Source organism: Anser anser, assembly GCF_964211835.1.
Source record: "Anser anser genome assembly, chromosome: 6".
NCBI classification, from domain to species: domain Eukaryota; kingdom Metazoa; phylum Chordata; class Aves; order Anseriformes; family Anatidae; genus Anser; species Anser anser.
Window position 1 is genome coordinate 23,822,429 of NC_139726.1, and position 27,370 is coordinate 23,849,798.

The window sequence follows — 27,370 nt, forward strand, 5'->3', positions numbered from 1 at the left end:
GAGGCGGGGGAAGGGAGGAGGAGGGGAAGGGCGGGGGCAGGCTGGCGGCCGTCATTACGTGACGGGAAGAGGCGGTGCTCGGGCCAGTAACGGCTGCGCGGCGGCGTCTCCACCCCCTCAGCGGGTGGCGGTGAGTGCGCCAGGCCGGCTGCCGGCGTGGGACCGAGGAGAGGGCGGGCAGGCGCTCGGGCGGACGCTGGCACGGTTATATCTTTTCTTATCTCGCCTCTCCTCCCCTATCCCCACCTTCCCTCCGCGGCTGATCCTCGCTCTCTTCTTTCCCTCCCTCACGCCCGTTACGGCGGGGACGGGCCCGCTCCGCCGCGCGCGGCCCGGGGCTGGCGGCACGGCTGGGGGGGGGGAGGGGAGGGGCGGCGGGAAAGAAAGGGGCGAAGGCCGCGGCGCGCGCTGCTGCCAGCTCTGCGCCCCCCGCGCCATCCCCCTCCGCCCTGGTGGCGCAGAGCCCCGAGCCCGCCTTCCCGCCACGTGACCCCCCCCTTCCCTCGGCTCCATATTGGCGCTGGCGGAGGCGGGTGCGCGCACAGAACGGAGGTAACTGCCGAGCCGCAGCCCGCGCAGCAGCAGCAGCAGCGGTGCGCTGAGGCTGCAGCACCGCGCCTGGGCGGGAGGACGGCGGGCGGGAGGGGTGGGGGTGCTGCGCGCGCCGCGCTGCAGAGCGGGCTCGCGTAATGGCGGCCGCGCCGTGCTCGTCGCCGCCTCCCTGCGGCGTGGCGCGGGCGGGAAGGGGGGGGGGGGGGGGGGGGAGGCCGCGCTTCCGCTGCGAGGCCCCGCGGGCGCCGAGGCTGCGGCCGCCATTTCGTGCGGTGCTGGGGGGGGGGGGGGGGGGGGGCGCTCGGTGCCGTGGCCCGGTACACGCAGCGGCGCTTGCCGTCAGCACGCGTAGGGCCCCTCTGATGGCCGGGAGCAGGGCAGGGCAGCCCTGCGGAGTTTCCCGTTTCCCTGTTTCCACGCCCCCAGCCCCACATGCGGAGGAGCCTCGGCGTTCTTTCTGTAGCACCCCGCCATGGCCCCGCTGGGAAGCACAAAGGAGCGGCCCTGCACGCAGGCCTTGCTTCAAAACTTCCCCAACGTGAACCAAGTCAAAATCAAACCCAGGCTGGGGCAGTCATCCATGCCCTACCCAGAGAGAAATACTGCAATCACATCCCCCTCTTGCTTCTTTTCCCTTTCTCCCTTTCCTCTCAAAACCTTTTTTTTTTTTAAGCATTTCAAAGTAACTTGAAATGCTCAAAGTATGGTGAGTAAAAATGGTGCAGTGTTTTTTCTGGGCTTCGTGACATTGCAAGCTCAGACCTTGTAGAATTGAGAACAGAGACGTGACAGCTCACACTGCTTTCTGTTCCATTAAAAGCTGAGAAGAAACTGGATCCCTGAGCAGAACAGCTAAAAATAGCTTTGTTTTCCACGTAAGCAATTGTCTTAGTTGCTTCAGGATTGTTGAACACTGACAAATTTGAGGGAGGATGAATTCAAAGCATTTGAACGTGCTTCAGTAAAGTTTGGTAACCCATCACATCAGTTACTAAGCTAATATATATTGTTTTTTCTTCCCAGGAAATGTTCCTGTTGGTGTTGGGAATAAACTGCAAATGCACTTAGGGCTGAAAGCCTATTCTTTTGGTGCTTTAAATCTTATGTTTGGCAAGATACACTATATGCACATTAGGTCCAACTTCGTCTTTTTACAGAAAAGATCGATACATCTCCATAGTATTCTCTGAATGGACAAGTACATTTCCATCTTGGGAATGTCAGTTTCCTCTCAACCATCACCTCTTGTCTCTCTAAGAGAGAGAAGCATTATAAGTTTCTTGTAGTAATTAGGTAGTTCCTGGGAACCATTATAGCAACAAATCTGTTCTGATTACTTTCATTTAATTTCTGTCATTTTAAGTTGCAGTATACAACTGCTTCAATGCTACTTAAACTCAATTGATAAGAACATTTTGAATATTATAAATCAAAGCGAAAAACAACATGTTGTTGATATAAATTATAAAAATGCTAGTATTTACAGTTGTTTAAGCTTCCTGTGAAAGAAGGCTGCACAGGGCTGTGTACCGGTTTAGCTGATGGTACTCATCAGTAATGAAACAGCTCTTTTTTTTGCCCATCATATTCTTCAGATCATTGTAGAGACCATGCCGATGAGCTTTATGGTGGTCAGTATGGAGCCCCACTGGGGAAAGCAACAGGTGATGAAATAAGAGAGCATTTGCAAGCTCTTAATTACTTAAAAAGGTATCTAGGCCTAGCCCTTCCCTCCCTAATAATTCCAAAAGATTTATTTCGCCATACAGCAGCATTTTTTTTTTAAAAGCCCTTGACTGCTGTGTGATCTGAGGAATTGAACAGCCCGGGAGGTATTAGGATACTAAGTCCTTCAGCTAAGTCAATCTAAGTTTTATTTGAAGGATTTCAAGAGCAGGTTCATATGGCATAGAGAGGAACTGAAGATACTACAGATACTACAAATGCCTTGACGTTAGTTCAGAAAACCTTTAAGATTCTTAACACCTTCAGTCACAATGCTCATGATTTCACAGCTCTTTAATACTAAGGTCTTAATTTGAACGTTAATTTGAATTTAAACATGGAATTATATTATTTAACTTCGAATAAATGAGTCATTAGTAAAAACCTACCTGTCTTTCCCTATGCAATAAAACTTCAAAAACAAAAAATGAAAACCAATACACTTAATCTTGTAAATATCAATTATTTTAATGCAGTACAAATGCAATTTTACAGTACCATATTATTTAGTTGGCTACTGTAATGATTTTCAAGAAACACCTGGCATAATAGTGAATTGTTTCCAAAGATAGCAATATAGCATACTAAGAGAAATCACGTAACAATGATTTTAGGAAACTTGATATTAAACAAACAAAGTGAAAGCAAATGTGATTTTTTTGTTTGAATTCTTATATATGGATGCATTGACTGAGTTTATCTTGTGAAATGCTTTTTGTAACTTCATTAATATTCATTGATAAAAATTGGGCACATAAATAGAGTACGAAGTAGTAATGAAATATATAATTTGTAAGGAAAAGTAACACAAATGATTAGTGCTACAGATCGCTAGGGTTCAAGTGTTAAAATTTCTAGTTCTGCAAGAACAAAATCACTAAAGGGTCCTTCCACTGGTGTTAGTGGAAAATATTTTTCAGTACAGAAAACATTTCACATCCTGTAGTATTCCAGTTTGTAGGCTGCTGGATTACTGATTTCAGTAGGTTACACATAAGATAATTTTAATAAGCATTATTTGCAAAACGTTTTTTTGCAAAAATTTTGGATTTTAAATCTGGAGAAGTAGAATTTGATTTATTATTTATTATGTACAAGTTGTATTCGTGATAGTTACATAAGGCAATATTTGAAATAAGTTGCTCTGCAGATTGTAACTTCAGGTTATACCAAATTATTCTAACACTTTCACCTGGCAGCACATGCTCTTTCTGCAGCTACTCTTGGGCAAAATAGGCTGAGGATTTTTACCCTTTGAAATACTTATCTTTTTTATACTTTCATTGCCCCTTTCCCCTTCTGTAAAGCCACACCTGTGCATTGCAGCCAGAGAAAGGCCCTACTTCATAGGAATTGGGGTAAGTACTGACTTATCCAACCTGTTTTCTAGGTTTCCTAAATCTAAAAGAAAGGCCGAGTTAGAGTACCCTTCCAAAATGGCTGCTCTTAAGGAAGAGAGAGATGTGGAAGACTACAAGAGAAAAGGAAGACGATCCTCACAGGTGAGAGAATTGCTTTTTTTAATTAAAAACAAGTAGCTCTAAGGGGAAGAGATTAATAAAAATAGTTATACTTAACTGTTTCTATCTGATGCATTAATTTAGAACTTTTTTTCTACCTTCTTCATCCCCATAATAGCAGAATAACCTTAAAGTGCTGTATAGTAGTTACAATTTTAAGGGGTGGGATGTTAAGTATAGTGGGGAAACTTTGCTTTTATATTTTTCTGTTATAACTAAATGTGTAAATGTATGTTTGTGACTAAAGGTGTAATTATTTTTCTTTTAAAGAAATAGATGCATCCTCAGAATATTGGCAGGAACTCGATTCTTTCCTATCTTCACAATCTTTTTTTTTAGTGGGAATGAAGACAGGTTCTTTTTTAATAAAAAATGGTTGCCTAATAGTCACTGCAAATGAAAGCGAGGCTGTACTAAGTAAAAATAACTGTTTTCTTTTGCTTCTAGCAGAAATACCGTAGACTGAATAAGGTGCGTAGTATAGAGAAGATGGTGGGGCTGTTCTGGGAGGATGGGAGCTAGTTACTTTGGGGCAGGGTGTGGAAGTGGGAGGGGGGGAAAAGTCTTGATACCCTTCAGAGTATAAACTCAATTTTAAGATTAGCAAAGAGGGTATTAACTATGCTTGTATGGCTTGTAATTGAGACCCTGTTTGATTATATACTTTGATTTATTTGCTTTCTAACATTACTTTTCCAGGATGCCTGAGTATTTTAGCTAGTTAAGCCCATCTTTCTCTGGCGATCATACACTGCTGTAATGTCAGAGGGTTAGAGTTAAGAACAAACCTTTTCTGAGTTGCATGTATCCAGTAGCTTATGGTTACTTTGTATTGAAGAAATGTGTGTAAAGTCCTCTTGCAAACGAATGTTTCAATCCTTTCCCTGTCCTTGGACTTCGGCTAGAATGTAACTGGGGTTCCTCAGCTGCTGCAAAATGAACTTTTGTAGTTTACAGAAGTAGCTTGGCCTGGAATCCACATAAATGCTATTAAGTTTCTAGAGAAAATATTTCACAAAGAAAGTTGATTAACCCCAGTTGTCCACAAGCTTTTGAGCTCCAGGAGTCAGTCTAGGGTTTAGCTGCGCGTAAACTTAGGCATAATGACAGGCATTTTGGGATTAGCTTGTTCCTAAAGATACAGTACATGGCATGTCAAAACTGGACCTTTAGAGAGAAATGCTGCAATTTCAAAATGCTGATCAAATGCAAAACCCCTGCCACATGAAGGTTGAGTTTCTTGCAAACTCTGAATAAAGGCAATGTGTATCTGCAGCAGTATTGTCAAAAAAAAATCTTAATTTTGCCCAGACTGTGATTTTTACAGGAATCACAGGCGGATGCTAGCTGCCTTTTTTTTCTTCTCTTCTAAGAGAGGTACAGGCAGACTAAACCAAGCGTTTGGGGTTCTAGGTAGGATATAGAAGCCTGTAGTCCGATTTCGACTGTGAGAAAGGGTGGTGCAGAGAGAACTAGATGCAGCCCCGAAATGCCGGCCTTGCCACCAGCGTAGGCTGCCCTGCTGGCCATAACGCAGCCCCACCGCCCTGTCAGGAAAGGTGGGGGCTGCAGGGGTGCTCCTGCAGTGCCACTGCGGTGCTGGGACGTGGCCAGGGGCTGCTTGTCTGCGCGATCCCGCTCCGCCATGGCCCCACCCCTCCGGCTCCATATTGAGTGTGGAGGAGACAGATCAGATCGCTCACAAAATGGAGGCGGTCTGTGCCGCGCAGGGCTTCGGCTTGAGAAGGAAGTAGCTAGCCACGGCAGGAAGAAAAGCTCCCCGCCTCCGCAGAACCTATTAATGTGTTTGGGAAAGCACTTAAAATGCTTAGGGGGAGGAACGTAGTCTCTTTCCAGCTTGCTGGCTGCAAGCAGGCAGGGAATTACCGACTAGCTCCCCCTCCCTCCCCCCCGGCCCTGGATGGAGTGCTGCAAAATGGCGTGCTGGCCCGCAGCCTCTGAGTGGGAGGGAGCCTGCTGATCCTGCTGAGGCAGTGTCGTAGTTAGGCTAGGGAGAGGGAAAGACATCTTGCTGTACAGGGCTTGCTGCACAGGAAAGGCTGTTGTTGTAACTAGTTTGCAGCGGAAGGATTGAGAAACAGCATCCTGTGTGACAGAGAAGAGCACTCTGAAAGCCCTAGAGATGCTTAACCCCAGCGAGAACAAAATGCCTGAAAAACAACTTGTCCCTAACAAAGTACCACCTTTTATTTGTCTGGAGAATTCCTATAACATAGATGTGTTCCGAGGATAATCATTTCTGATGGAAGAGAGAAGTTATAACATCAAGTGTTTTTCTTCCTATATGAGAACTGAAGTTCGTGTGCATGTAATAAAATAAATGGAAAAGGACTTCTCTTTTCCTTTCAGGAGTGACCTGAAGAGCTCTGGGGTCATTCTTTAAATGGAAAAGCAGTCTGACTTGCTAATTGACAACGCCGCAGACTTATGTAGCATTAGAGAACAATAAAAAGCTTTTTTTTCTTAGGTTTCTGGTTTTGGAGAAGTCTAAATTCAATATTAATAATAGTAAAGTCATAATAGATTCCTCTTATTAAGAATAGGAGAGTTTAAAAGAGTCAACATTCCCAGCTTTAACATAACCAGCTAAAAAGTAAGTAGTATAAGTAGATTTTAAAAAAATGAAGTTAGCAACAGAAAACAATACTTCACTGAACCTAAAGCAGTTTCTATATACAGTAAGTGTATTAACCCTTCAAGATTTTAAGTTTACATGTAATTAAAAAGGAGATTTTTTAATAATACTTCCGTAGTTCAGACCACTTAGGAGACCACGGAAAAGAAGTTTTATTTTAGTCATGGTGCCATTGACTATCAGATAATCCTGTAGTAATGAAGTTAGTGCCATAAATAAAAAACTGTTACTAAAAATGCTGGGCTAGCTCTTTCTCAGTTTAGCAGGTATAAATAAGAGCGAGGATTTGTCCCAGCCAGCTTTTCATAATCTTAGGCATTGTTTCCTGTAGTTCAAACCAAAAGTTACAAACCAATGGATATCTAAAGCAGCATATAATTCCAAAATTTTCTTTTATCATGTATCACATCACAGTATTCATTGCTCTGTAGGGTGGTTGTGTAGTACTCAAAGGGATGTACGCTTTTCTGACCAACACTAGCACTGCCACCACGTTTATTTAAACATGCAGAAGCTAAAGCACTTCACCTGCAGTCTTGAAGCAAGGCATCTGTATGTAGAAGTCTGTGGCTGGTTTTATGTAGCTCAGCTCTAAGGTTTGTGCTTCTTAACACAGCACAGCAGAAACAGTGAAGCCCAGTGCTCATTCCTGCAGCAGAATTGAAGTCATACGTAGCGTAGCTGGCCAGCACTTTGTTGCAGGATGTCTTACACTCACAATAGTACCAGATTGTAAAATAAGATCTTAATATGGTTGCTTGCTAGAAGACTCCTTTCTTTTGGGTATGGGAGAAAGTTGTAAAATGATTTTTGACAAGGGTCTTTCAAATGCACGCTAAATAAAATACGTAACAGAGCAGAAACACTAATGCATTTTTAAGCCCACTTTATTTGTTCTATAAACAGGTATCTTTTTGATACTGTAAAGAGTTTCAATTAAACTGAAGTTTTAAGTATGCTTGTTAAGTTACCAATCTTACTCCAGTAGTTATCCCTATGCCTGGTCATTGATTAGTCATCATTCAAGACGTTTTTTCTGTAAGACATAAGTCCTTGTTAATTCACATTTAAGAGGTATTGTCCACAACGCTGAAAACCAGATTTGTACTTCTCCTTTCTTGATTACATGTGCTTAACTGACAAATTTATCCAAGTACAAATTTGTATTATTAAATAATTTGGAATTGATAAATTTTCTTTAAAATGCATAAAAATAAACTTTTAAAATAGTTTTAAATCAGATAGTCCAAAAGACTAAGTGCTTGATTTGGTCAGCAACCTTTTTTTGCAATTTGCATACTGTGCTCCTAATTTTTTGATTGTTCCTTATGGTTGTGCTTCATGAAGTGTTAGAACTTCCCTTTATCTAGCAGTGCTTCATTGCTAATCCCTACAGAGCAATATGCAACTCGAACATAAGATGAGCATAAAACAAATGCACTTCTTGGAGAGGAGGAAAGTAAGCAACTAAACTATTTAGTATATTGAAATCTCTACTGTTGTTTGCATTTGAGCATTCTTAAGTTGTTAGTTAGTTACTGTTTAATTAAAATCACACCTCGTTAATTGTTAAGCTTATTACGCTGCTGTCTACAACCATTAGAAGACATTGTTTTTATGTAAATGCGTTCCACCTATTTGTAGTTATGTGCACAGATAAGTTTTAGTAAATATGTGAAATGTTAATTCTGTGGTTTGTATTCAAAATATGTATTTGATTTCTGATTTTGTAGGGCCATGAGCCTAAGGAGCCAGAGCAGTTGAGAAAGCTGTTCATTGGAGGTCTGAGCTTTGAAACAACAGATGATAGCTTGAGAGAACACTTTGAAAAATGGGGCACACTCACGGACTGTGTGGTAAAGTGTCCAAAATTAGTTTGTGCTTTTGAAAGGATATAGGTACTTAATCTAGTACAGAAATGCAGAATGCCCCCTGTATTTTTTTAGGTGATGAGAGACCCACAAACAAAACGTTCCAGAGGCTTTGGCTTTGTGACTTACTCTTGTGTGGAAGAGGTGGATGCTGCCATGAGTGCTCGACCACATAAGGTCGATGGACGCGTGGTTGAACCAAAGAGAGCAGTTTCAAGGGAGGTAAGTTAGGGTTTTAGTTAAGCTTATTTCTTAATTTCTACCTAATTATTTAAAATGCTGAATGTAATTTTTGGTGTTGCAGGATTCTGTAAAACCTGGGGCACATCTCACAGTAAAGAAAATATTTGTTGGTGGAATTAAAGAAGATACAGAAGAATATAACTTAAGGGAGTACTTTGAAAAATATGGCAAGATTGAAACCATAGAAGTCATGGAAGACAGGCAAAGCGGAAAGAAAAGAGGCTTCGCTTTTGTAACTTTTGATGATCATGATACAGTTGATAAAATTGTTGGTATGTAATTCTTTAATGAGAAATGATTTACAGGATAAAAGTGTAACTTGAGCTTTCAAAAAAGCAATGCATGGAATATAAGATGTTGGCATGATGAGCTATTTGACTATTGTGAGCAATGGGGTAGCTTTAATATTCCTTTGAAAACTGGGGTCGTGCCTTACAGTAGCCTTCTATGAGAGTTGTACAGCATATTGCTTTCAGTTATTTGAATTTCTAATGCTGTCCTTTTTCTCAAATTTTCTCTAGTTCAGAAATATCATACTATAAATGGACATAACTGTGAAGTGAAAAAAGCACTCTCAAAACAAGAGATGCAGACTGCTAGCTCTCAGAGAGGTAAGTTTGGAGTTAGGCAGGGTTATGTTACATGACTGGTTTTCATTTAATGTAATTTAAGCAAAATATTTTGTAGGTCGTGGGGGTGGCTCAGGCAATTTCATGGGTCGTGGAAATTTTGGAGGCGGTGGAGGAAACTTTGGCCGAGGAGGAAACTTTGGTGGAAGAGGTAAATGACTAGAATGTTTCTGTAGAACGTAATTCCCACATTTGCCGAGTCTTTTTTCCTGAACACATGCTAAGTGTTTAAGCCAACAATCTCATCTGTTTTGTGTTCCAGGCGGCTATGGGGGTGGTGGTGGCGGTGGTGGGAGCAGAGGAAGCTTTGGGGGTGGTGACGGATACAATGGATTTGGTGATGGTAAGTGTATTGCTCCTTCTCCCTGCCTCCTGCCAGCGTAGTCAGCTCTATATAGTCTTACCTCCACATTGGACACCGAGTCTACTTTAGTGATAATGTATGTTGCAGTGCTGTGAAGAGTTGAGGTTTTTGTTTTCCCTACAAAATTATGGGTGAAAAAATACTACCCTATATTTACCCTTTGACCTTATGTCATGAGGTCACGTAGCAGTTGTTTGTCATTGAGAAAATTGAATGAAGATACTGGTGTCAGCTGAGATGACTAAAACTAAACAAAGCAGTGACCACCTGGCATCCCAGAAGTCTTTTCAGTCAACTCTAAGACTTGTTCATTACTATCTTTTCATGATGAAGTTGTAACGAGTATCCAAAATCCATCTGAAGAGAAGTGTGGAAGCTGCCAAACAGCTGTGATAGCAGCATTTTCATGTGTGTGGGAGGGAAATAGGGGAAGCAGCGAGTACTTGTTTGTCCTGAATCTGTAAGCGGATACATGTAGTGATTCTGAGTTCTTTGGGACTGTTTCCCAATTCACAAGTACTCCATTGATATGTCTGAGAAAAAGTCAACATCTGGAATATTAAGTCTTTTGGGTACTCTTGGTGACTTGGGGGAAAAAAAAGCATCTGGTAGCTTAGACTCAAGTGTAAATAAAGTTGTATGTCTGGATAAAAAATATAAACCAGAACTATTTTGAGAGCTTTGCCTACTGAGTAGTTTTAGTTCAGAGGAATAGAGGATGGTTTACAGTAGTGACAGCCACTTGTGCAAAGAGGCAGCTATTACATGTTGTATATCTGTGTACTGTGCATGAGCTAGAAAACTTCCAAGAATCATGCTTCTAGGGTGTAGACATAAGCTAATGCTTTTTTGTTTGTGTGGATTAAACAGTTCAGGTAAATGATGCAACCACAATGAATACACTGCAAGGGAAACACTGGGACATTTTTGTGTGCTTGTGTTTTTGTGTGTGTGTGTGTTAATGGGCTTTTTTTTTTTTTTAAACCAATATTTAGCTTTGATGTGCTTAGTTTGACCTTTTTTATATTCAAAGGTGGTAACTATGGAGGTGGTCCTGGGTATGGCAGCAGAGGAGGTTATGGTGGTGGTGGAGGACCAGGATATGGAAACCCAGGTGGTGGATATGGAGGTGGAGGAGGAGGATATGATGGCTACAACGAAGGAGGAAATTTTGGAGGTGGTAAGATGACAGCTCTAATTAGCCAAACCTTTTTTTTAGTCAGGTTTGAGTAGTACAGTGGCTGAAGTATGGTGCTGCATAAGATGAGTTGTACAATTAGGTGTTAATGCAGATTAGTGTGTTAAACAAGGAAAATTCTCTTCTGGATCGGCTTTGCTTAAACTATAAAACGTTACTTTGCCTGTAACTTACTTTTCTAAAAGCAGGTGCTGTAAATCTGTGTGTGGAAGTAGAGTAGGAGAATTTAAACTTGACCACTTGAAATATGGTGGTAGTGTTGGATATCTGTTCACACATAGGTCATGTCCTTCACGAGGACTAAATGTTTAAAGTTACGCTTTTTGCTTGATTGTGAAACAAGGTACTCTGATTAATTTTTTATAAAAGTGGTTCTGTTGCCAATTACACATTCTAATTGGACTAACTGGATGCCATTTCATTACAGTACTCTTTTACAGTGTTAACTAGTGTAAACCCTTAATGAGTAGATAATATCAGGGAAGACATTAAACAGAATCAAAATAAATCTAGCTATGTCCTGTTAAATGATCAGTTTAGCTATGTTCCTGTTCTGTGTTGTCAGTGTTAATTTCCTTACAGGAGTTTCTGAATGCTAAGGTTATTTTTTTAGACCTGTGGTAACTTCTTTAGAGGCCTTTAATGTCACATGTTTCCGATTAGAATATACCACAAATACTAAAACATACAACATTCTTACTGCTTCTTCCCCAAGAATTCTAGAAAAGAACTTGCATGGACCTAGTGCAAGTTTGGGCAGTTTAGCTGCAAAATCTGCTGCATATTATATTAGTACTCTTCGATGTAATGGGTATGCAACATATATACAGCTCTGTCACATTTTACAGCAAATAAATTGTATACTTGGTTTGTAGTTTACATGGTTGTCATACAAAGCACTGAGCAGTGTGGAAGGCTGGCAGAGAAACTACTGTGCTTTCCTGAGTTTGGAGGCATTAAATTTGGCCTCTTGTGGTAACTTCAAATTGCAGGTCAAACCTGTATGAGCTTTCTAATATAGCCTGCTACTTTTCATTTTCAGTGAAATACCAGTTTCTAATCTTAGAAATGCTAAGGGTTTTCTGTAATTTGCACGTTTTGAGTAGAGGTAGCATCCACAATGCTTACAGTTCTATTTTAAAATGATGTAAAATACTGATAATTACACTGAAATTAATAATCTTACGGACTTCATAAATTCACACACCTGCTTTTGTTTTAGGTAATTATGGTGGCAGTGGAAACTACAATGATTTTGGCAATTACAGTGGACAGCAGCAGTCTAACTATGGTCCCATGAAAGGTGGTGGCAGCTTTGGTGGTAGAAGTTCAGGCAGTCCCTATGGTGGTAAATAAAATTCTGTACAGAAAATACTTCTTTTGTTTAAACTTCCTTGTTATTAATCTTAAGTTTCAATATGTACCCTGTTTTCTTTGTAGGTGGTTATGGATCTGGAAGTGGAAGTGGGGGCTATGGTGGTAGAAGATTCTAAAAATGCTACCAGAAAAAGGGTAGGTGTAATTCATATTTATAATGATGATGAATAATGTACAACTGTTCACTGAGAGTAATAATTTTCTTATCCTGTATTCAACAGGCTACAGTTCTTAGCAGGAGAGAGAGCGAGGAGTTGTCAGGAAAGCTGCAGGTTACTTTGAGACAGTCGTCCCAAATGCATTAGAGGAACTGTAAAATCTGCCACAGAAGGAACGATGATCCATAGTCAGAAAAGTTACTGCAGCTTAAACAGGAAACCCTTCTTGTTCAGGACTGTCATAGCCACAGTTTGCAAAAAGTGCAGCTATTGATTAATGCAATGTAGTGTCAATTAGATGTACATTCCTGAGGTCTTTATCTGTTGTAGCTTTGTCTTTCTTTTTTCTTTTTATTTTCCCATTACATCAGGTATATTGCCCTGTAAATTGTGGTAGTGGTACCAGGAATAAACAAATTAAGGAATTTTTAACTTTTCAATATTTGTGTAGTTCAGTTTTTCCACATTTAGTACAGAGAACTCTATAACAGAAATAAAATGTAGTTTAGGGTGTTTCCTTGTTAGTTAATAGAGAGGATTAATGCATTTCTCAATTACTATTTTGTATTAATTTAAAGTTAACAATAGAAACACCTATTGATTTGCAGTCTTAAAGGGGTCTAGTCTCAGTGTATATATGTAACTGTCATTGATATGAGTTACATAGGCATACAGAGGGAAAACATCTGTATGTTGCGTTATAGTTTGTTTAGATGTATAACTAGGATTGAGTTACTCAAATTAGTGTTTGTGAATTATAGAAGTAAGCTTTACCTTCAAATGAAAATTTCAAATTACTTTTTGGTTTGTGCATATTTTTTTAATTTGTAGTTCTGTATTAGTACTAGCGCTTCAAGAAAATAAGGCATGATAAATATTTTAACAAGACCAACTTTAGTCACATTCAAGCTGTCTACCGTCTCCTTTGAGATGTATAAGGGATAACTGCAGTTGCTCAAGTTCTGGGTGAAGAGAAAAAGAAACTTGCTTTTTACCTTTTTATTTATTGTAATTCCCGAGAAGTTAAGGTGGGGTGGGAATCAAGTGCCTGTTTCCTTGGGATATACAATGATTCTGTTTCAATAAAACTATACTTCGGGGAGGGTGGCTTGGAATTTTCATCCCCTTCCTTTCTCCCCATTTCCCTCTCCCTCACACCAGATTGTGCTGTTTCAATTAAACAAGGCGTCATAGTGAGAGTAATAGGTATGTTCCTAAATAACTTAATGGCTATATACTTTCTTGCATGCACCCTAGGCAATTTTCTGGACACATTCTTCTGACTGGGAGCCAAGGGTAGCACAGGTGTAATCACTGACAGTCCCAGGTAATGCGTTCCAAAAGCCCATTTTCGATGGGCTCTCTAAGTAGCATAGTCCTCAAGCTTTTTCCCTTATGAATATCTAAGCTCAGGTAAGAGCCTGAAGATGAAACAAAACATGATCTAGTTGTATTTTACTGACCAGAAACGCTTCCCACAACATAGAATGGTACAGTCTTAAGTTTCCATAGGCAGTATGATAGTGTTTTACAATTTGATTTGATGCACTGGAGTAGCAAATCTTATCAGCACATATGGCTAGAAATTGTACTTAATTCTCACTTCTGACCTCCAAATTAAGGCACTACAGTCTGTGCCTTTGTCAGCTGATGTGACTTCTCTTTCAACTATTGCCAAGACAGTGCTTTCTGACAATTCAGAATCAGAAGAGTAGGGACACAGTCAATAGAAGAAATATTCAGACACTTGACAATATGTGATTGATATTGGAATTACTCACACCTGTTTCACTTCTGGGTCAATGTGCAGTATAAGGTAAATGCAATTCCAGTGTAGGAATGAATCTGCAAAGATGTATGAAATGACTCAAGGCATAATCAGTCATATTAATAATGAATTATAATTTTAAGAAGTATTAGAAAAATGAGTGTGTTGTTTGAAAAAATTAAACAATGTTATTTAAACAATGTTATTGGAGTGTATTTAGACTGCAGTACACTAAAACAAGGAACCGCTGTCAAGATGGTAGCCTCCAAACTGGATTTCAAAGTCTGCTTATTCTTTTCTGTGGAGTTTTAAACTATAACTTAAAGCAAGAATTGCTGATTTAGTAAACACTTCTGTTGTTGTACATAATTTGGGATTGGGTTGGGGTTGGGGTGGGGGTGGGGAGGTTGTATGTCAATAAAGGCATTTTTTTTAAATGACCCCTTTGGAGTTTGAAAACACATTCAAAACCAAAACACATCTCACTAGGGAGTGAGACACCTAACTACTGACCTGCTCTGTATACTACTACACCTAGAAAATGTGTAGACTTGTAACTGGGGCCTGCATCTGATTGCAGGGACAACTGGAGGTTGGGTTTGATGTCCCTTCTGAAAATTGATCTGGTATTTCTAAAACTTTTTTAGAATGTATTGACAGTGTTCTTTTTAACAGGGCCTCTTGTAGCTGTACTGTGACAACAATGTTAACTTTGAAAAATAGTGTCATAATAAACTTTATGAACAAGATCTGTATGCAACCTTTTAAGAGATGGAGTGTGTAAGTGACCGCTTTGTAGGTGGGTGGGGTAGCTTAGCTGTTGTTTGTGATGTGGAAAAAGTGTAAGCTGTGAGGACAGTGATTAACCAGTTTTAAAGAACCTAGGATGTACTTCTTTGATCCATACTTTGCTAAGGAGACTCGTAAGACAGGACTTCAGCAGCCTATTGAGTATGGAGAAGTCAGCATAATTAAAGAATGACAAGGCAGCAGGAGCAACAGCTTCAACTTCCAGAAAAGTGAAGGCATAAGATACTGTGCTGATAGTGAGCAGCTTTCCAAAGGCTAGTTAAATCCGCTTATCACAGCTGAAATGTCGAGAAGAAAGTCTAGGAAGAGTTCTTCACCTTTTGGAACCTCCTTGAGTGATAGCTACTTGAGTTGACTCAAAATCAATAGGTCTAGCATTTAGACCTGAAAGGAAGGGCAATGAGAATAGGTAAGGTTTGCCTTTAAATTTTTCATGAATTAAAAAGAGTAGTGGGAGGTTTGTTAACAAGGTAAGAGTAATTTCTTTAATTTTCAGGTTGAATGAGAAGCTGCTGCTTGACAAAATGGGGAATGTCTTGCACATCCTCTTCAATTGAAGGTTTCTGACTGGGTAAGATTTGTAGTGCATAGTAAAACACGTGTTTAATGCTCATTTCCTTCTTAGGCTTTCCTTTACCAGCCTTTTGATAGTAGGGAAAGCCTTAAGTATAAAGGAACAAGTATTCCCGTGTATGTCATCCAGTGTTTCTTGTTCTGGATTAGGGGTGTCTGCTGACATAACTGCTGTTCAAGAATCTTCCTTTCCTGGCAGGTACAAAATTGCTGTGTGTCAGAGATCAACAAAAAGAAACGATAAATATTTTGAAATACATTCTCTTAGTTACCATGAAGAGTGCGCAGTCTGCTTTTGAAAAATTGTACTTTAACTTGTAACAGAAATGGAAGCCTTACCCAGTGTGACATGAAAAGGTTATGACACTCTTAAGCAGCTCATCACAATTCACAGATTGTATTGATTCTGCAGTAATTCCATAAACACGTTTTGCATTTATTAAAACAGGTTTCCATCCTAATAAATGAATTTTAGCTTACCCAGCGAGTTTGTATTCAAATGTAAATATCTAGTTCCCTTTCAGATCTTTCAGATTTTTGGTGCTTTCAGGGTAGTTTAGTGGAGGCTAATATTGACGAGTGATACTCAGCTGAAAGCACAACTGTATATGGATGAATGGCAATAAAATAACTTTTCATGGAATCTGATTTATATGCATGTGGGTTCTTAACTCTTGGAATGTGTATTTCCTGTTCTTCTGTATTATGGACTGTTACAGGTATGGGGTATTCTAATTCCTTTTTTGGATAGTAGCTACCTATTTTAACTTATCAGCACATATTCACATCTGTGCAGTATTCCTGCAAATATCTGTTTCTATTTTAGTGTTGGTTATGCTTAAGTTACTCAGAAAAAGGCAAATTGAATACATGCATTTCAGTTTAACTTAGGCCTTAGGAAAATTTGCAGACTGATTCCACTAGTGAAACTTGTAACTGGCTGTCTGTGAATATCTAGAAAGCAAACTTCACATTGTAACATGTACAATCAGAAGTTAACTTGAAGTATTTTACAGTGGTAATGTGCAATTTTCGTATAATCAGGAGCTACTTACTAAATGGAAATCTCACAGTGAGTGTATACTTAAATAAAATGTTGGCAAGTATTTTTACGTAGCCAGGGTTGAACTAAAATTCAAACCTGCTGCAGTGAGGTCCCAGTCTCTCCTTTGTGTAGTATACTAGATAACTTGTTGCTTAGGTGACTAGCTTGCTTCCTTACCCAGAGGTGAAATACACTTTTTCTCTGCTATGCAGAGGTGCTCTTGTGAACTCATCTAGTCATGTAAAGGTAGAAATATGTAACAGGGAAAAGCATTAATGTGGCTTATGCTTACTCAGTTACAGGCAAATGCTTTTGTACTGCGGGGAAGGAGGAATGTTACTTTTTTTTTTTACAGTAAAGGAAAAGTTTCTGGTTTGCATCCCATTAGAGGCCTGTGTGTAAATTTCCTTTCCATACTGTGCTCTTGAGGGTTCTTTTTGCACTAAGTGTGTAACTAGATATTCACTTTTAGAGTTATTTTCACACTTGGATTTACAACTCTTACTGATTGATTTGCTTCATTTCAACTATATCCTTTTTTTCTCTCAGAAATAAACCTTGTCAAAGATGAATACTCAAGCATTAATTCTTAATATTGAGGAATATTTGGTCAAGTGTATCTTTGTCCAAGAGGCACTTCCAAGAGTTAAGAATATTATTTAATGACTAGGTTTTTCTGTAGTAGTTGCTATTGAAAATAGCAGCTGTAAATGGAGATGTGAATAAAATTACAAAGCATTGGTCCTTAGGCTAGAGTTCTACATGACCCTATTTAATACCTAGAGCTATATGTTAACTTTAAAGCAAATCATACTTTCAGGTAACAAACATGTATTTCTCCAAAAGGAGTCCAGGCAGATGCAGATTTGATAAATGTTTTATTAGATAACAAATTAATAACAGTATCTTAACTTTGATATCCTTTGAATATTTTAAGGTGGGAAGGGGAATGCTCCTGGTCTTTCAAGTATCACTTGTGTGATGTACTGACTTGCTGCTGTCTTTGGTTCCTGTATTTAGGACATTAACTTTTTATTCATATACTGTCTATACTGCAATGGAATATTCACTTACATATCAATCTGTGGTCTCTGACAAATATGTGTATCTTGTGTGGAGCATGAAAGATCTTGAGTATCACTAAAATTCAGATATCTGATGGATGATTCTTTTTCTGCTGTGGGTACTGCAGGTTGACATCTCTATCTAAGATTAGCTTTTTCCTCAACTAAAGTAATCCAAGTATCTCCGTAGAAGAAAAATGACCTTCATGTAGAAGATAATATCGCAAGATTGGAAACAGAATAACATATTTTAATAACTGGCAAAGACTTGAAGAGCAATGGTGCTAGTATGGTGAAATCTTATAACTTGTGGTTAAACAAGTTTAAAAATATGGAAATTAAAAATTTCAATATAGTCCATAATGGATTGAAATTTGTTTAAAATTCTTTCACTTTTGTATCAAAATAAAGTGTACATTGTCAAATGACTTAAAATCTAAAATGTGTTGCCATCACCTTTTTTTGTTTAGTGCTGTGAAGAGCACAAACTGATCTTAAAATTGCAACACAGTGGTAGGATCATCTTTCCAACTGGGAACTGCGAGTCAGAAGTTAACCTTGATTCAACCCAGCTCCTGAACTTTAGTTTTAGCAGCGTCACAACTGAATGACTTAATAAAGAAATAAATGGTTTGCATATGGAGACGTGTCAGTGTGTGAGGGCAGCATTGGGGTGCATTAGAACTTACAGGACTTGGCAATGTCACTGGTCTTCCCCAGGTTTGGGAGCACATTGTACATCAGTCATAGTAATAAAATGAAGGCTACAGTTTGCAAGCTGATATTTTCATGTATACCAAAATGATTAACGTGGAATACTTCTTTAATGATGTTGGGTGTTTTGATGTGAGTACAACCAACTTTGTGTTCATATGAAAAGTACTGCTTTCACCTGAATGCATGTTGTTGCAGTCTTGAGTTAAGATTCTTTGCGAGGTGGAATTCAAACAAGTTTTCTGCATTAGCTGCAGTTTGTTGGGTGGGGATATATATATTTTTTTTCTTATTGCTCTTTTCATCTTGGTAATGGAGTAAGTATCCCTATGTTGTTTTATAAATGTGTGTAGTACAAATATAGCAGCTTCCGCAAAGGCTGTAAGCATGTTTGCCATAGGCTTTTGTGTTAGTGCTAAAATAAATACCAAATTAAAATGGAGGGCAGGGTTTTACCAAGGTCTGGTTTATACCTAATTTGTGATTAAAATATTTATGTTGTATGTAGAGAAAACATTTTCTCGACAAGCTGGAGACATTTTATAGCCTAGTTAGTGTGTGTGTGTGTGGGAAATATTTTCCTTCTTAGGTTCTCTGCTGTCAGACCTACCTGTGTTAGAGCTGCTGTGTGTTAGAGCTGCTGTGTATCACTGTTGAAAGATGATTCAGGGCCATAGCTCAGTGTGCTTCTTCCTTAATGCTTATGCTCTAAGATGTTAAGAATGACAATTTTAGATTGTCTTGCTTTAAATGGCACTGGAGTCTCACATTCCTGTAGTGTTTCAGACAGGCTTGGTAATTGCTAGCAGTCTCCTAGTGCTTTCCTAGGCAGTGTTGAGTGCAAAGTCAACACAGACGTACTTGAACAACAATAGCAAGAAAAATACCCCTCACTGCTGCAGTATCTTTGATTTAATGTGGTGACCGGCTGTGCTATCTAGAGCAAATAAAGCTGCTTCATCCATCAAATCTAAATGCTGGTTTGTTTTTTTTCAACCATTGGTATTGACCATTTGCTCCAAAAAGAGGAGTCTTGTGTTTGGAGTATGTCAAGGACTGTACAGTGGGATGGACTGACATGCTGTTAACAAGGAAGAAGGTAAGTAGCCTCAAAGTGCCAGTTAGGTCACCTAGATTTCCATTTCCTGATAAACATCACCTGCAAAAATAAATATTGCTGAATGTAGAGGGCAGGGTTCCTACAGCTTCCAGGGCTGTTGCACATCTGAAGTGACAGTTTTTGTACAGGACTGAGCTGTCTTAGTGCTCTCACATTACAAAAGAAGTCTGTCTTTCCTGCTTTCTTTGTATGGTTGTGAGCTTGCAATTGTTGCAGTATGTGTAAGGAATGTCTGCTTTGTTCCACCAGTGTAGCCTTCTGGGGAGTTAGTAACCCAAATCAGCATTTAATAAACTACAATTAGCATGAGATTGGGAACATGCAGCCATCAGCAAGGCAAGGGATGGAGGCCAGTTCTTCCCCTTTTGGTAGCAGTGAGCTGTTATATCATGTCGGGCCATCTCAGGGAACTGCAGAGTGTTGCAAACATTCACTAAGTACTGCAGGAAATGGCCACAGCAAATCTCTGCAGTTAGGTAAGCCTGGAGTGCCTGACCAGAGCAGCCAGGCCTCTCCAGGGCTGCCTTCCTTGGAGACCTAACTTAACAAGAGCATTTTGCCAGTACAATTACAATTATTCAGGGCTTAATAGCTTTTGTTCTGTAGGATGAAAAAAAAGACATACCTCCATGTTATTCTTTAGCCGTGTTACATGAGATTAAAAGTTAGGATAGTGTTTTTCTTTCCTCCGATTTTGAACTTTTCAGAGGTGCTTTTGAGAATTAGTTGTTCTTCCCCTTTTTATAAATAATGCAGAGTGGAAACTACCATTGTTTTTGCCCAAGGACTACCCTTCCCCCTGCCTGCAGTCACAATGGTAAAGATCATGGATGTAACAAGTGAAATCATTGTTTCCTAGCAGAAGTTTTGGCTAACATGATAAAGTGCTAACACAGGTGATATGTTTTTGAGAGCTGTGTTTGGATTTGTCTGATGCTGTTACAACACCAAAGCAGAATTTAGGTCAGTTTGATAAAACAGCACTACCAGTTTTCATAGCATTAAGTTGAATTTCCAGATTTTTAAACAATTTGTAAAGTAAAATTTCAAGAAAGGCAGTTCTTCTTGTGTATCTATTGACCCCTTCATGACTTCGCTGTGTCTGCTGCCTCAGATACATACATTTTGATGCAGGACCTTACTTTGGAAGGTTTGAACTAACACAGGATGAAAAGTTGTGTAAAACTGTTACCTGTGCTCTGGATCTTTAAGGACAGGCAGGGCTGGAGCCTCTGACAGCTGCATGCTGAAGTGAAGAGGACTGTCTCCTGGTACTGGCACTATGACACTATATTGTCTTTTAAAGAGGACACAGTCAATAGGATCATGGTTCTTGCCATCATGTAACTACCTTATTGGTAAAGCTGTTGTAACTGATCTGCTTTCCTACTCCTGGCTCTTCTCTGGTTAACTAAAAATTGCACTGGAGATGAAGCACAATAGAGACCGCGTGTAGCAGAAAGGCCTCCTATGCAGAATCTGTAAATGAGAACAGGAAGGTAAATGACCAGGTGACTAAGTATAAATACAAAATTATTTGTAATAAAAATAAAAGCTGATTATGAAGTTACACTAATATTATTGTGACCAACTAGACAATAAAATACCATGTGAAATTCAGTGCATAAAGGGAAAAACAAAACTGGTAACTACATATTTGGTTCCAAACTAGTTAATAATATTTGGGCAAGAGGGCTTGGAGTCACTGGATAGAGTTGTACAAAACCAGCAGAGAAAAGTAGAAAAAAGGAGAACTTCCATAGCATCCCATGATACAATAATACTCAGCGAAACTATAGCTTTCTGTACTAGCCCCCATCCTTCCTCTTCTTTGAAAACTTCAGCCCTTTCAAGTGCATTTGAAGTTGCGCATTTGAAGTTACAGATTAAGTTAAAATGAAAAACAAGGCTGGCTGATTTCAAAAAGCTCTTTAACTTGAAAAAAAAAAAAGGATGATTATCTTCATTTTAAGAAAATGTACAATAGGTCAAGCAAGACTTGCAGAACATCTTGGGTGTTTATTGAATATTATTGAATGAAATTATGCATAATATTTAAGATATAAAATATACTTAAGATGATACAGAGCACCTGTGGCAGAAAAACATTTCCTTTTAGACATTTCACAGAAAAGATAGATACGTTTTTAATGTTCAGATCAATGTGTATTTTAAATTAAAAATTATGCATTTTCTGTATTAAAAAAAATTCCACAATGATCAATTACAGTGAGCCCATTTGAAGGGTAAATGAATCAATGATATTTATTTGACCAATTTTTAATCTTATTTCAACCTCCACAACATTTTTTCAATTAACTGAGAACAGGTTCCAAATAGTGCAGTTGCCTCAAAGTTAGTATGTCTCTTTCCTTGACCCCAAATGTACTAGCAGTGACAAACAATGCTTGCTGATCAGATATGCACAATGTATTTCTAGAACAATTACTGAAGAGCATACAGACTTTTTTAGTTGGAAAAATGCATAATGCTGACAAGGTTTATTTCACAGATTCTAATGCCTTTGGAGGAAAGGTCTCATCATGAGCTTTTAAGTAGTGTTCAAAGAACAAAACAAATTATGTGAACTTAGCATACACTTAACTTAAATTTCACAGTCCTTCCAAACAGGAGTTAAAATTATGATGAAGCACTAACAACAATGACAATGTTGTGTGATACATCTCTGGTTATTAAGCATGTTTTCCAAGGATAAGTCTTCTTGCAGCAAATAAGTGAGAATATCTGAATCAGCAAATAATCTACTTTAGGGAAATAAATGCATACAAAGTAGAGTGGAAAAAAGTTTAATGAACTGGTAAGACAAACCAAAATCAAACACTAAGTATCAACTTTTATACTAAATTAAAATCATATTAAATATAAAGCAAATTTAAATGCATAAGAAAAAGGGGAAACACTATTGCATATTTATTTTTTTAAAAAGTGTCAGAAGCCATACTGTTCGTCTTGCAAGAAATTATATTTAGAGGCTAAAATCATTTTTTATATATATATATCAAATCTATAACAAGAGATAGAAACAGTATATAAATATGGTATCTTTAAATATTTACACATATATGGAAACTACTCAAAGTGGTGCTAAAAGGAGGAAATGCCTGTTAAAAAAGTGAGATTACAAATTTTGCATACATACATCTGCATTACACTATTAAACTTGCATCTTCCTTAAACTTAATAATTAATTTTAGAATCATCATTGCATAGAAATTACTTGAAAAATATTACCTAATTCTGCATTCCACCTCACAGTAAAAGCTATCAGGATAATGATACAAAAATAGTAACTCAGAGAACACTAGCCAGCTGTGCTGCCCTTCAAAGTTTAGTCTCTGACTTCTTGCTTTTAGGAACAAGAAAGACATTGCCATCTCTAGTTTGCTGCAGTGAATATTCACTAGGAGAGTAAGATTTTCCATCTTCATCACGTAGCATGCTGAAAACCTCAAGGTATAAGGTGGTTAGTTGCTTTTTCATTTGACGAAGGCTTTTGTCATTCTCTCCTTTTTCTTTAAGCAGTTTCTCTCTCTCATCTTTTAGGTTACTCAAATCTTGCTCCAGTTCCACTATATTTTCCAGTTTTCTTTTACGGCAATTTTGAGCAGCCACTTTATTCTTGCCTCTCCTGCGTATATCCCGAATAAGAGCAAGCTGGGCTTCACTGAACTGCTCCTTAGACATCATTTCATTGAAGTCATCAACAGGGAGATTGATAATTTTTTCTACAGGAAAAGGGATCTGCAGAGCTTTTGCTCTTTGCTCATCTCTTGTGAGATGAGCTTCAAGGCGGCCTGAAGGCTTATCTTTTGTGAACGGAGCTTTGGGGTGGCCTGGACCAGCAGGAGGGTCTTTCTTTGGTGTGTTTGTACATTGCAAGCTAGGTGGTTGAGTGCTTGGCTCCACGGAAGAAAATACTTGATCGTGGAATTGCAGTGGGTACACACTAGCATTGCTCTGTGGCACGCTTCCAGGAGAACTATCCACATCTTCCATTTCAGAATCACTACAACTGAAAGTTTTATCTCCACAGGCAGATGATTCAACAGAGTGTTCAGGTGATGCTACACTAGAATTTGCATTCAGTGAAATACCAGAGTCAGAATCGTTGCATTCTGGTACAGTTCCTGAGTGTTCATCATTAAAAGCTCTCCACAGTGAGAAATCAGAAAGATCAATAGGTTCACTTAAAATTTCTGCAAGTGATTGACTGATAGTGTTTGTTGTTGCTATGTCACTGTCTCCCTTTGAATAAATAAAGGTGGTATAGAAATCCTCACAAAAATCAGGGCTTGAGGTGGATGTGTTATTTAAAGAGTTCACCGTCAGCTGGCTGCTGTCTTCTGGTTGCAAAATGCTGGGAAAAGGGCTCTCAACAGTCTCCAGGAAATCTGGACCACAGTTAACATCTTTTCTCATGATGGGTAATGAGTTGTAGTAATTATAGCCGTTGTGCATCTCTGTTGGCTTGGTTTCAGGGCTTGTGATTGTGCTTACCTCAGCCAGGTTATCATTTTCAATGTTAAGACACTACATGGGAAATGTAAGAGAGGAATTGAGCAACACATCACCAATTGATGAGAAGATCTTTTTATAGAATCCACAACCATTAAATATTTTAGCCATCGACATGCACACGGGGTACTGTAACACTGCTGTAACCTAGATGACTAGAACATACTTGTACTGTGGGGAGATAATCTAGGAAAAATAGATACCTAAGCAGAGTATGAATCAACTTATTCTGGACAACACTATTTAGAATAAAACATCAGAACCTCTCAAATTCCTAACAAGATGCTGAAGAAGATATCCATCCCAACACACTCTGCTATATGGAAACTGCACAGAGCCCTCTTGTCATGGCAAGATGCTAGCGGGGATTGTGGGTCTGTCAGGTCTGAACTTCTCACAAGCACCACTGCTAGTAATGGCCTCAGTAAAGCAAATGTAAAATAACTGAATGAGACTTACTCAGCATTCATAGCAAAGTATTTTTAGCAATCTTTAACTTAATTTTATGTGATGACCCCTTTTTCTTGAAAGACAAGATTCTTTTAGGATTTACTGAATGAAGCAGCTGTTCAGTGCAGAGAAATGTCATTCTCCATGAAGTAAAAAAAGCATGAAACCTTACAAACATTAGCTCACCCCACATACTCTTAGTTAAGCTGGCTAACATCTATGCGAGTGTCTAAGGCTGTTATATTGACAGGCTTTCACTGGCTACAAGACCAATGTTCTTTCCAACAGCGTGGCAGTTTCTTAACTGAAGCTGAAGTGAGTGCTCCTGCTGTCCCCAGAGAATTGGGCAACTACCAAATGTTTCTGTTTCTTTTAAGAAGAGACCACACGCTGACTATTTAACCAGAGATCATACAAGGCTTAGGCTAAGGTTTTGAATGAGAGCTTTTTTTCCCTTCAAACACAGCTCGTAAAGGCAACACCCTCAATTTAATTATCTTACTTTCAGAAGATTATTCAAGTACTATTCAGAATTAATACAACAGACAATTTTGGTTTGGTTTGTTACAATATTTTCAGCTGCCTCTTCAGAGCCAGTCCCTTCTTGTAACTTATCTGGGGCTTTTAAGCCCACCACAGATTAGAAAACTAGGAAATTTCTGAAATATATGAAAAGACTAAAGGGAAAAGGTAGGATGGCAGGAAGGATGCAGTTCCTGCAATCATTTTTTTTCCCTCTAAATTTAAATATGATTTGGGTTCACAGGCATTCCACCAAGCATTCACCTCATGATAACAGCATAACATAGGGCAACATCAAGCCAAAGCATGGTAATATTCTACAATAATATGCATGAAAATAAATTTGCTCAACTTTATAGTCAAATCTAAGTAAAACAGAAATAGAAAATACTGAAAAAAAATCAGACTAGATGCCCTCTGTAATGTACAATTTAGTAATATGTCAGTGATTTTTTAGCTGTCTATTGTTCCTCTGAAATATTCAGTTCCTGTACATTATATATAGTTTTTATATTATACAGCTTATTATATTTAGCATTATATATAGCTATTGCTTACATGTGTTAAGAGTCGGGTATAATTATATATCTAACTATATGTTCTATTATCTTCACAAAACCTTTTCCTTAGATAAAGGTTGTGTAAATCATTTATGGTTACTTTTGCACTCAATCTACTTAAACACTGAGAAAAAAAATACATCTACACTAATGCTTGCAGAAACAATTCACGTTCTATAATTCAGAAATGTTCCTTTTTAAGCAGCTGAAATTTCAATTATGATTGTGCTATAACATGTTGCATATAGATGCAAACAAGGGTTTGTCAAACATGGGGAAGTTCTGACTGGGAAGATATATTGTGTTTTATTAAGGCCTTCTGATGAAAAACTATTTCCTTCCCCCTATAAATTCTTCAATTTATTTTTTAAAATTAAAGCTCATATTCAGTTACAGACATCCTACAAGTATAGGGTGCAACAAGTTAGCCATAATCACCACCGCTTAAGATGCTATTATACTGTATTATCTGACATACCATACTCTATTGGAATACCCTGCTATTTTTTTCAGATGCTTATCATACTAAACCTTTACCTGTAACTCTGGAAGGGACAATAATTCTTCCCAGACTTCCTCTATGTTCTGCATATTCTCCGCATCAGTAAGTGGAACTATACCAGGTGATTCAGGTGACTGAGTTTGATTAGAGGAAATAAACTCTGGGTCAGTATCAATCTGAGCAGGAACCATTGACTGAAATGCAGCTGAAGAAGCCTAGAGCATTGAACAAACACATACACATTTAGAATTTCCCAAAACAAAAATCTGGTTTTGCTGTTCTACCATTTCGGCAGAACAGACAGGTGTTTCTTAACAAAAGCATTTATTGTAAATAATGGTATAGTATAAAAGTATTCCTGTGAAAGGAGTTTTCATATTAAAGACAGAAACAGGAAAAAAGTACAAACTGACTAATGAAGGACTTATCTTTACACATCAAATAGTCTGTGTCAGTACATCAAAATAAAGCAACCCAAATACACTAACTTCAGAGCGCTGAACTAAGCTCGCTGCAACAAACTGCAAAACTGCTATTGTTATTTGCAGTAACTGGCGTGACTGCCATCAGCTGGTGCTATACACTGAATCCTGGCAGTAGGACTCAGTGAGCACAAGAGCACCATGCCACCCATGCCTGATACAGCCCTAGTTTAAGCCTACTGCACTGCTTTATTCTAGTTGGGAGTTGGCTTGGGGACAAAACAACTATCACAATTTAATATTACAGTGAAGACAAAATGTGAGACTGATCCCCTGGAAGACCACCCACGAAACCACTGTACTGAGCATTTACCTCATTGTCATCTATAAACGGGAATGCTTCTGCCAAGAGCTGCATGCAGTCATCAAAGGACAAGGCCTCTGCTTCTGGTTTTGAAGTATGCGTGCTCTAAATAGGAAAGTTATGAAAAAATGTCACTATCTTTGAATAACTGAAGAATCTTCCATTACACCAACGAATGCAAATTCATTTTAGGTAACCATTACGTCTTCCTGTGGATGGAAAGAGATTGAAACACACTCACAAACACAATTAGAGTTTACCTGTGAAAAAGTGATTGGTGGCTCAGTGTTTTCTGACTGAACGCGCTGAGCTGGCTGAACTGGAACAAATTCACCTGTCTCCTCGTCTAACTCCAGCTGAGCCAGCAAGGCTTTCTCCTGCTCCTTCTGGAGCTGCTCTTCTCTTTCCTTTTCAAGTTTCTTCTGTTTCTCGAGTTCATACTCCTTCTGTCGTTGACTAAAATCAAAAACTTCACGCCTTGCCCCAAGGTCTATATCTTGCCTCCAAAGGATGTCAATCAAGTTCATGTCCTGTAATAGAAATGCTTTTTTGAAGCAAGCCTCCTCCCCAGAAGAACTTGTTTAGAACAATAAGAAAGCTTTTAAACTCTGTATTAAACATGTAGAC

At 38.8% G+C, this 27,370-nt stretch overlaps 2 protein-coding genes across 33 annotated transcripts in view; one reads left to right on the forward strand and one right to left on the reverse strand.

The window, feature by feature from the left end:
* Positions 1 to 22,324, forward strand: HNRNPA3 (heterogeneous nuclear ribonucleoprotein A3). Of its 26 annotated transcripts, XR_014585816.1 has the most exons (14): positions 75 to 204; positions 3,668 to 3,779; positions 4,245 to 4,268; positions 8,187 to 8,309; positions 8,400 to 8,546; positions 8,629 to 8,839; positions 9,089 to 9,178; positions 9,240 to 9,347; positions 9,459 to 9,539; positions 10,594 to 10,740; positions 11,981 to 12,106; positions 12,199 to 12,270; positions 15,368 to 15,442; positions 17,682 to 22,324. XR_014585816.1 is itself a non-coding variant. In XM_083841065.1 (13 exons), the coding sequence occupies exons 2-12, from the start codon at positions 3,714 to 3,716 to the stop codon at positions 12,249 to 12,251; spliced, it is 1,176 nt and encodes a 391-aa protein (XP_083697191.1). In that variant the 5' UTR covers positions 1 to 130; positions 3,668 to 3,713; the 3' UTR covers positions 12,252 to 12,270; positions 12,357 to 14,810. The 26 variants fall into 26 exon arrangements, 25 of the variants coding, with proteins under 25 accessions (XP_083697191.1, XP_083697173.1, XP_083697180.1 ...); XM_083841065.1 differs by lacking the exons at positions 15,368 to 15,442; positions 17,682 to 22,324 and adding an exon at positions 12,357 to 14,810 and having other exon boundaries at positions 1 to 130; XM_083841047.1 differs by lacking the exons at positions 15,368 to 15,442; positions 17,682 to 22,324 and adding an exon at positions 12,357 to 14,810 and having other exon boundaries at positions 1 to 130; positions 4,248 to 4,268.
* Positions 21,387 to 27,370, reverse strand: part of NFE2L2 (NFE2 like bZIP transcription factor 2) — a 27,454-nt gene continuing 21,470 nt past the window's right edge. For all 7 annotated transcript variants that reach the window (XM_083841042.1, XM_083841036.1, XM_083841037.1 and 4 more), the window contains exons 2-5: positions 27,004 to 27,273; positions 26,753 to 26,848; positions 25,993 to 26,172; positions 21,387 to 23,938 (exon numbers count right to left, since the gene is read on the reverse strand). In XM_083841042.1, the coding sequence (XP_083697168.1) occupies positions 22,730 to 23,938; positions 25,993 to 26,172; positions 26,753 to 26,848; positions 27,004 to 27,273 (1,755 nt within the window). In that variant the 3' untranslated portion in view covers positions 21,387 to 22,729. The remainder of the gene's footprint in view (positions 23,939 to 25,992; positions 26,173 to 26,752; positions 26,849 to 27,003; positions 27,274 to 27,370) is intronic.

What these genes read in the sequence shown, in the direction of transcription:
- HNRNPA3 (XM_083841065.1), top strand. Translation starts at nt 3,714, where the DNA reads ATGGCTGCTCTTAAGGAAGAGAGAGATGTGGAAGACTACAAGAGAAAA. An exon ending in ATACAATGGATTTGGTGATG is followed by an intron (nt 9,540 to 10,593) that starts GTAAGTGTATTG and finishes TTATATTCAAAG; the next exon opens with GTGGTAACTATGGAGGTGGT. An exon ending in AGGAGGAAATTTTGGAGGTG is followed by an intron (nt 10,741 to 11,980) that starts GTAAGATGACAG and finishes CTTTTGTTTTAG; the next exon opens with GTAATTATGGTGGCAGTGGA.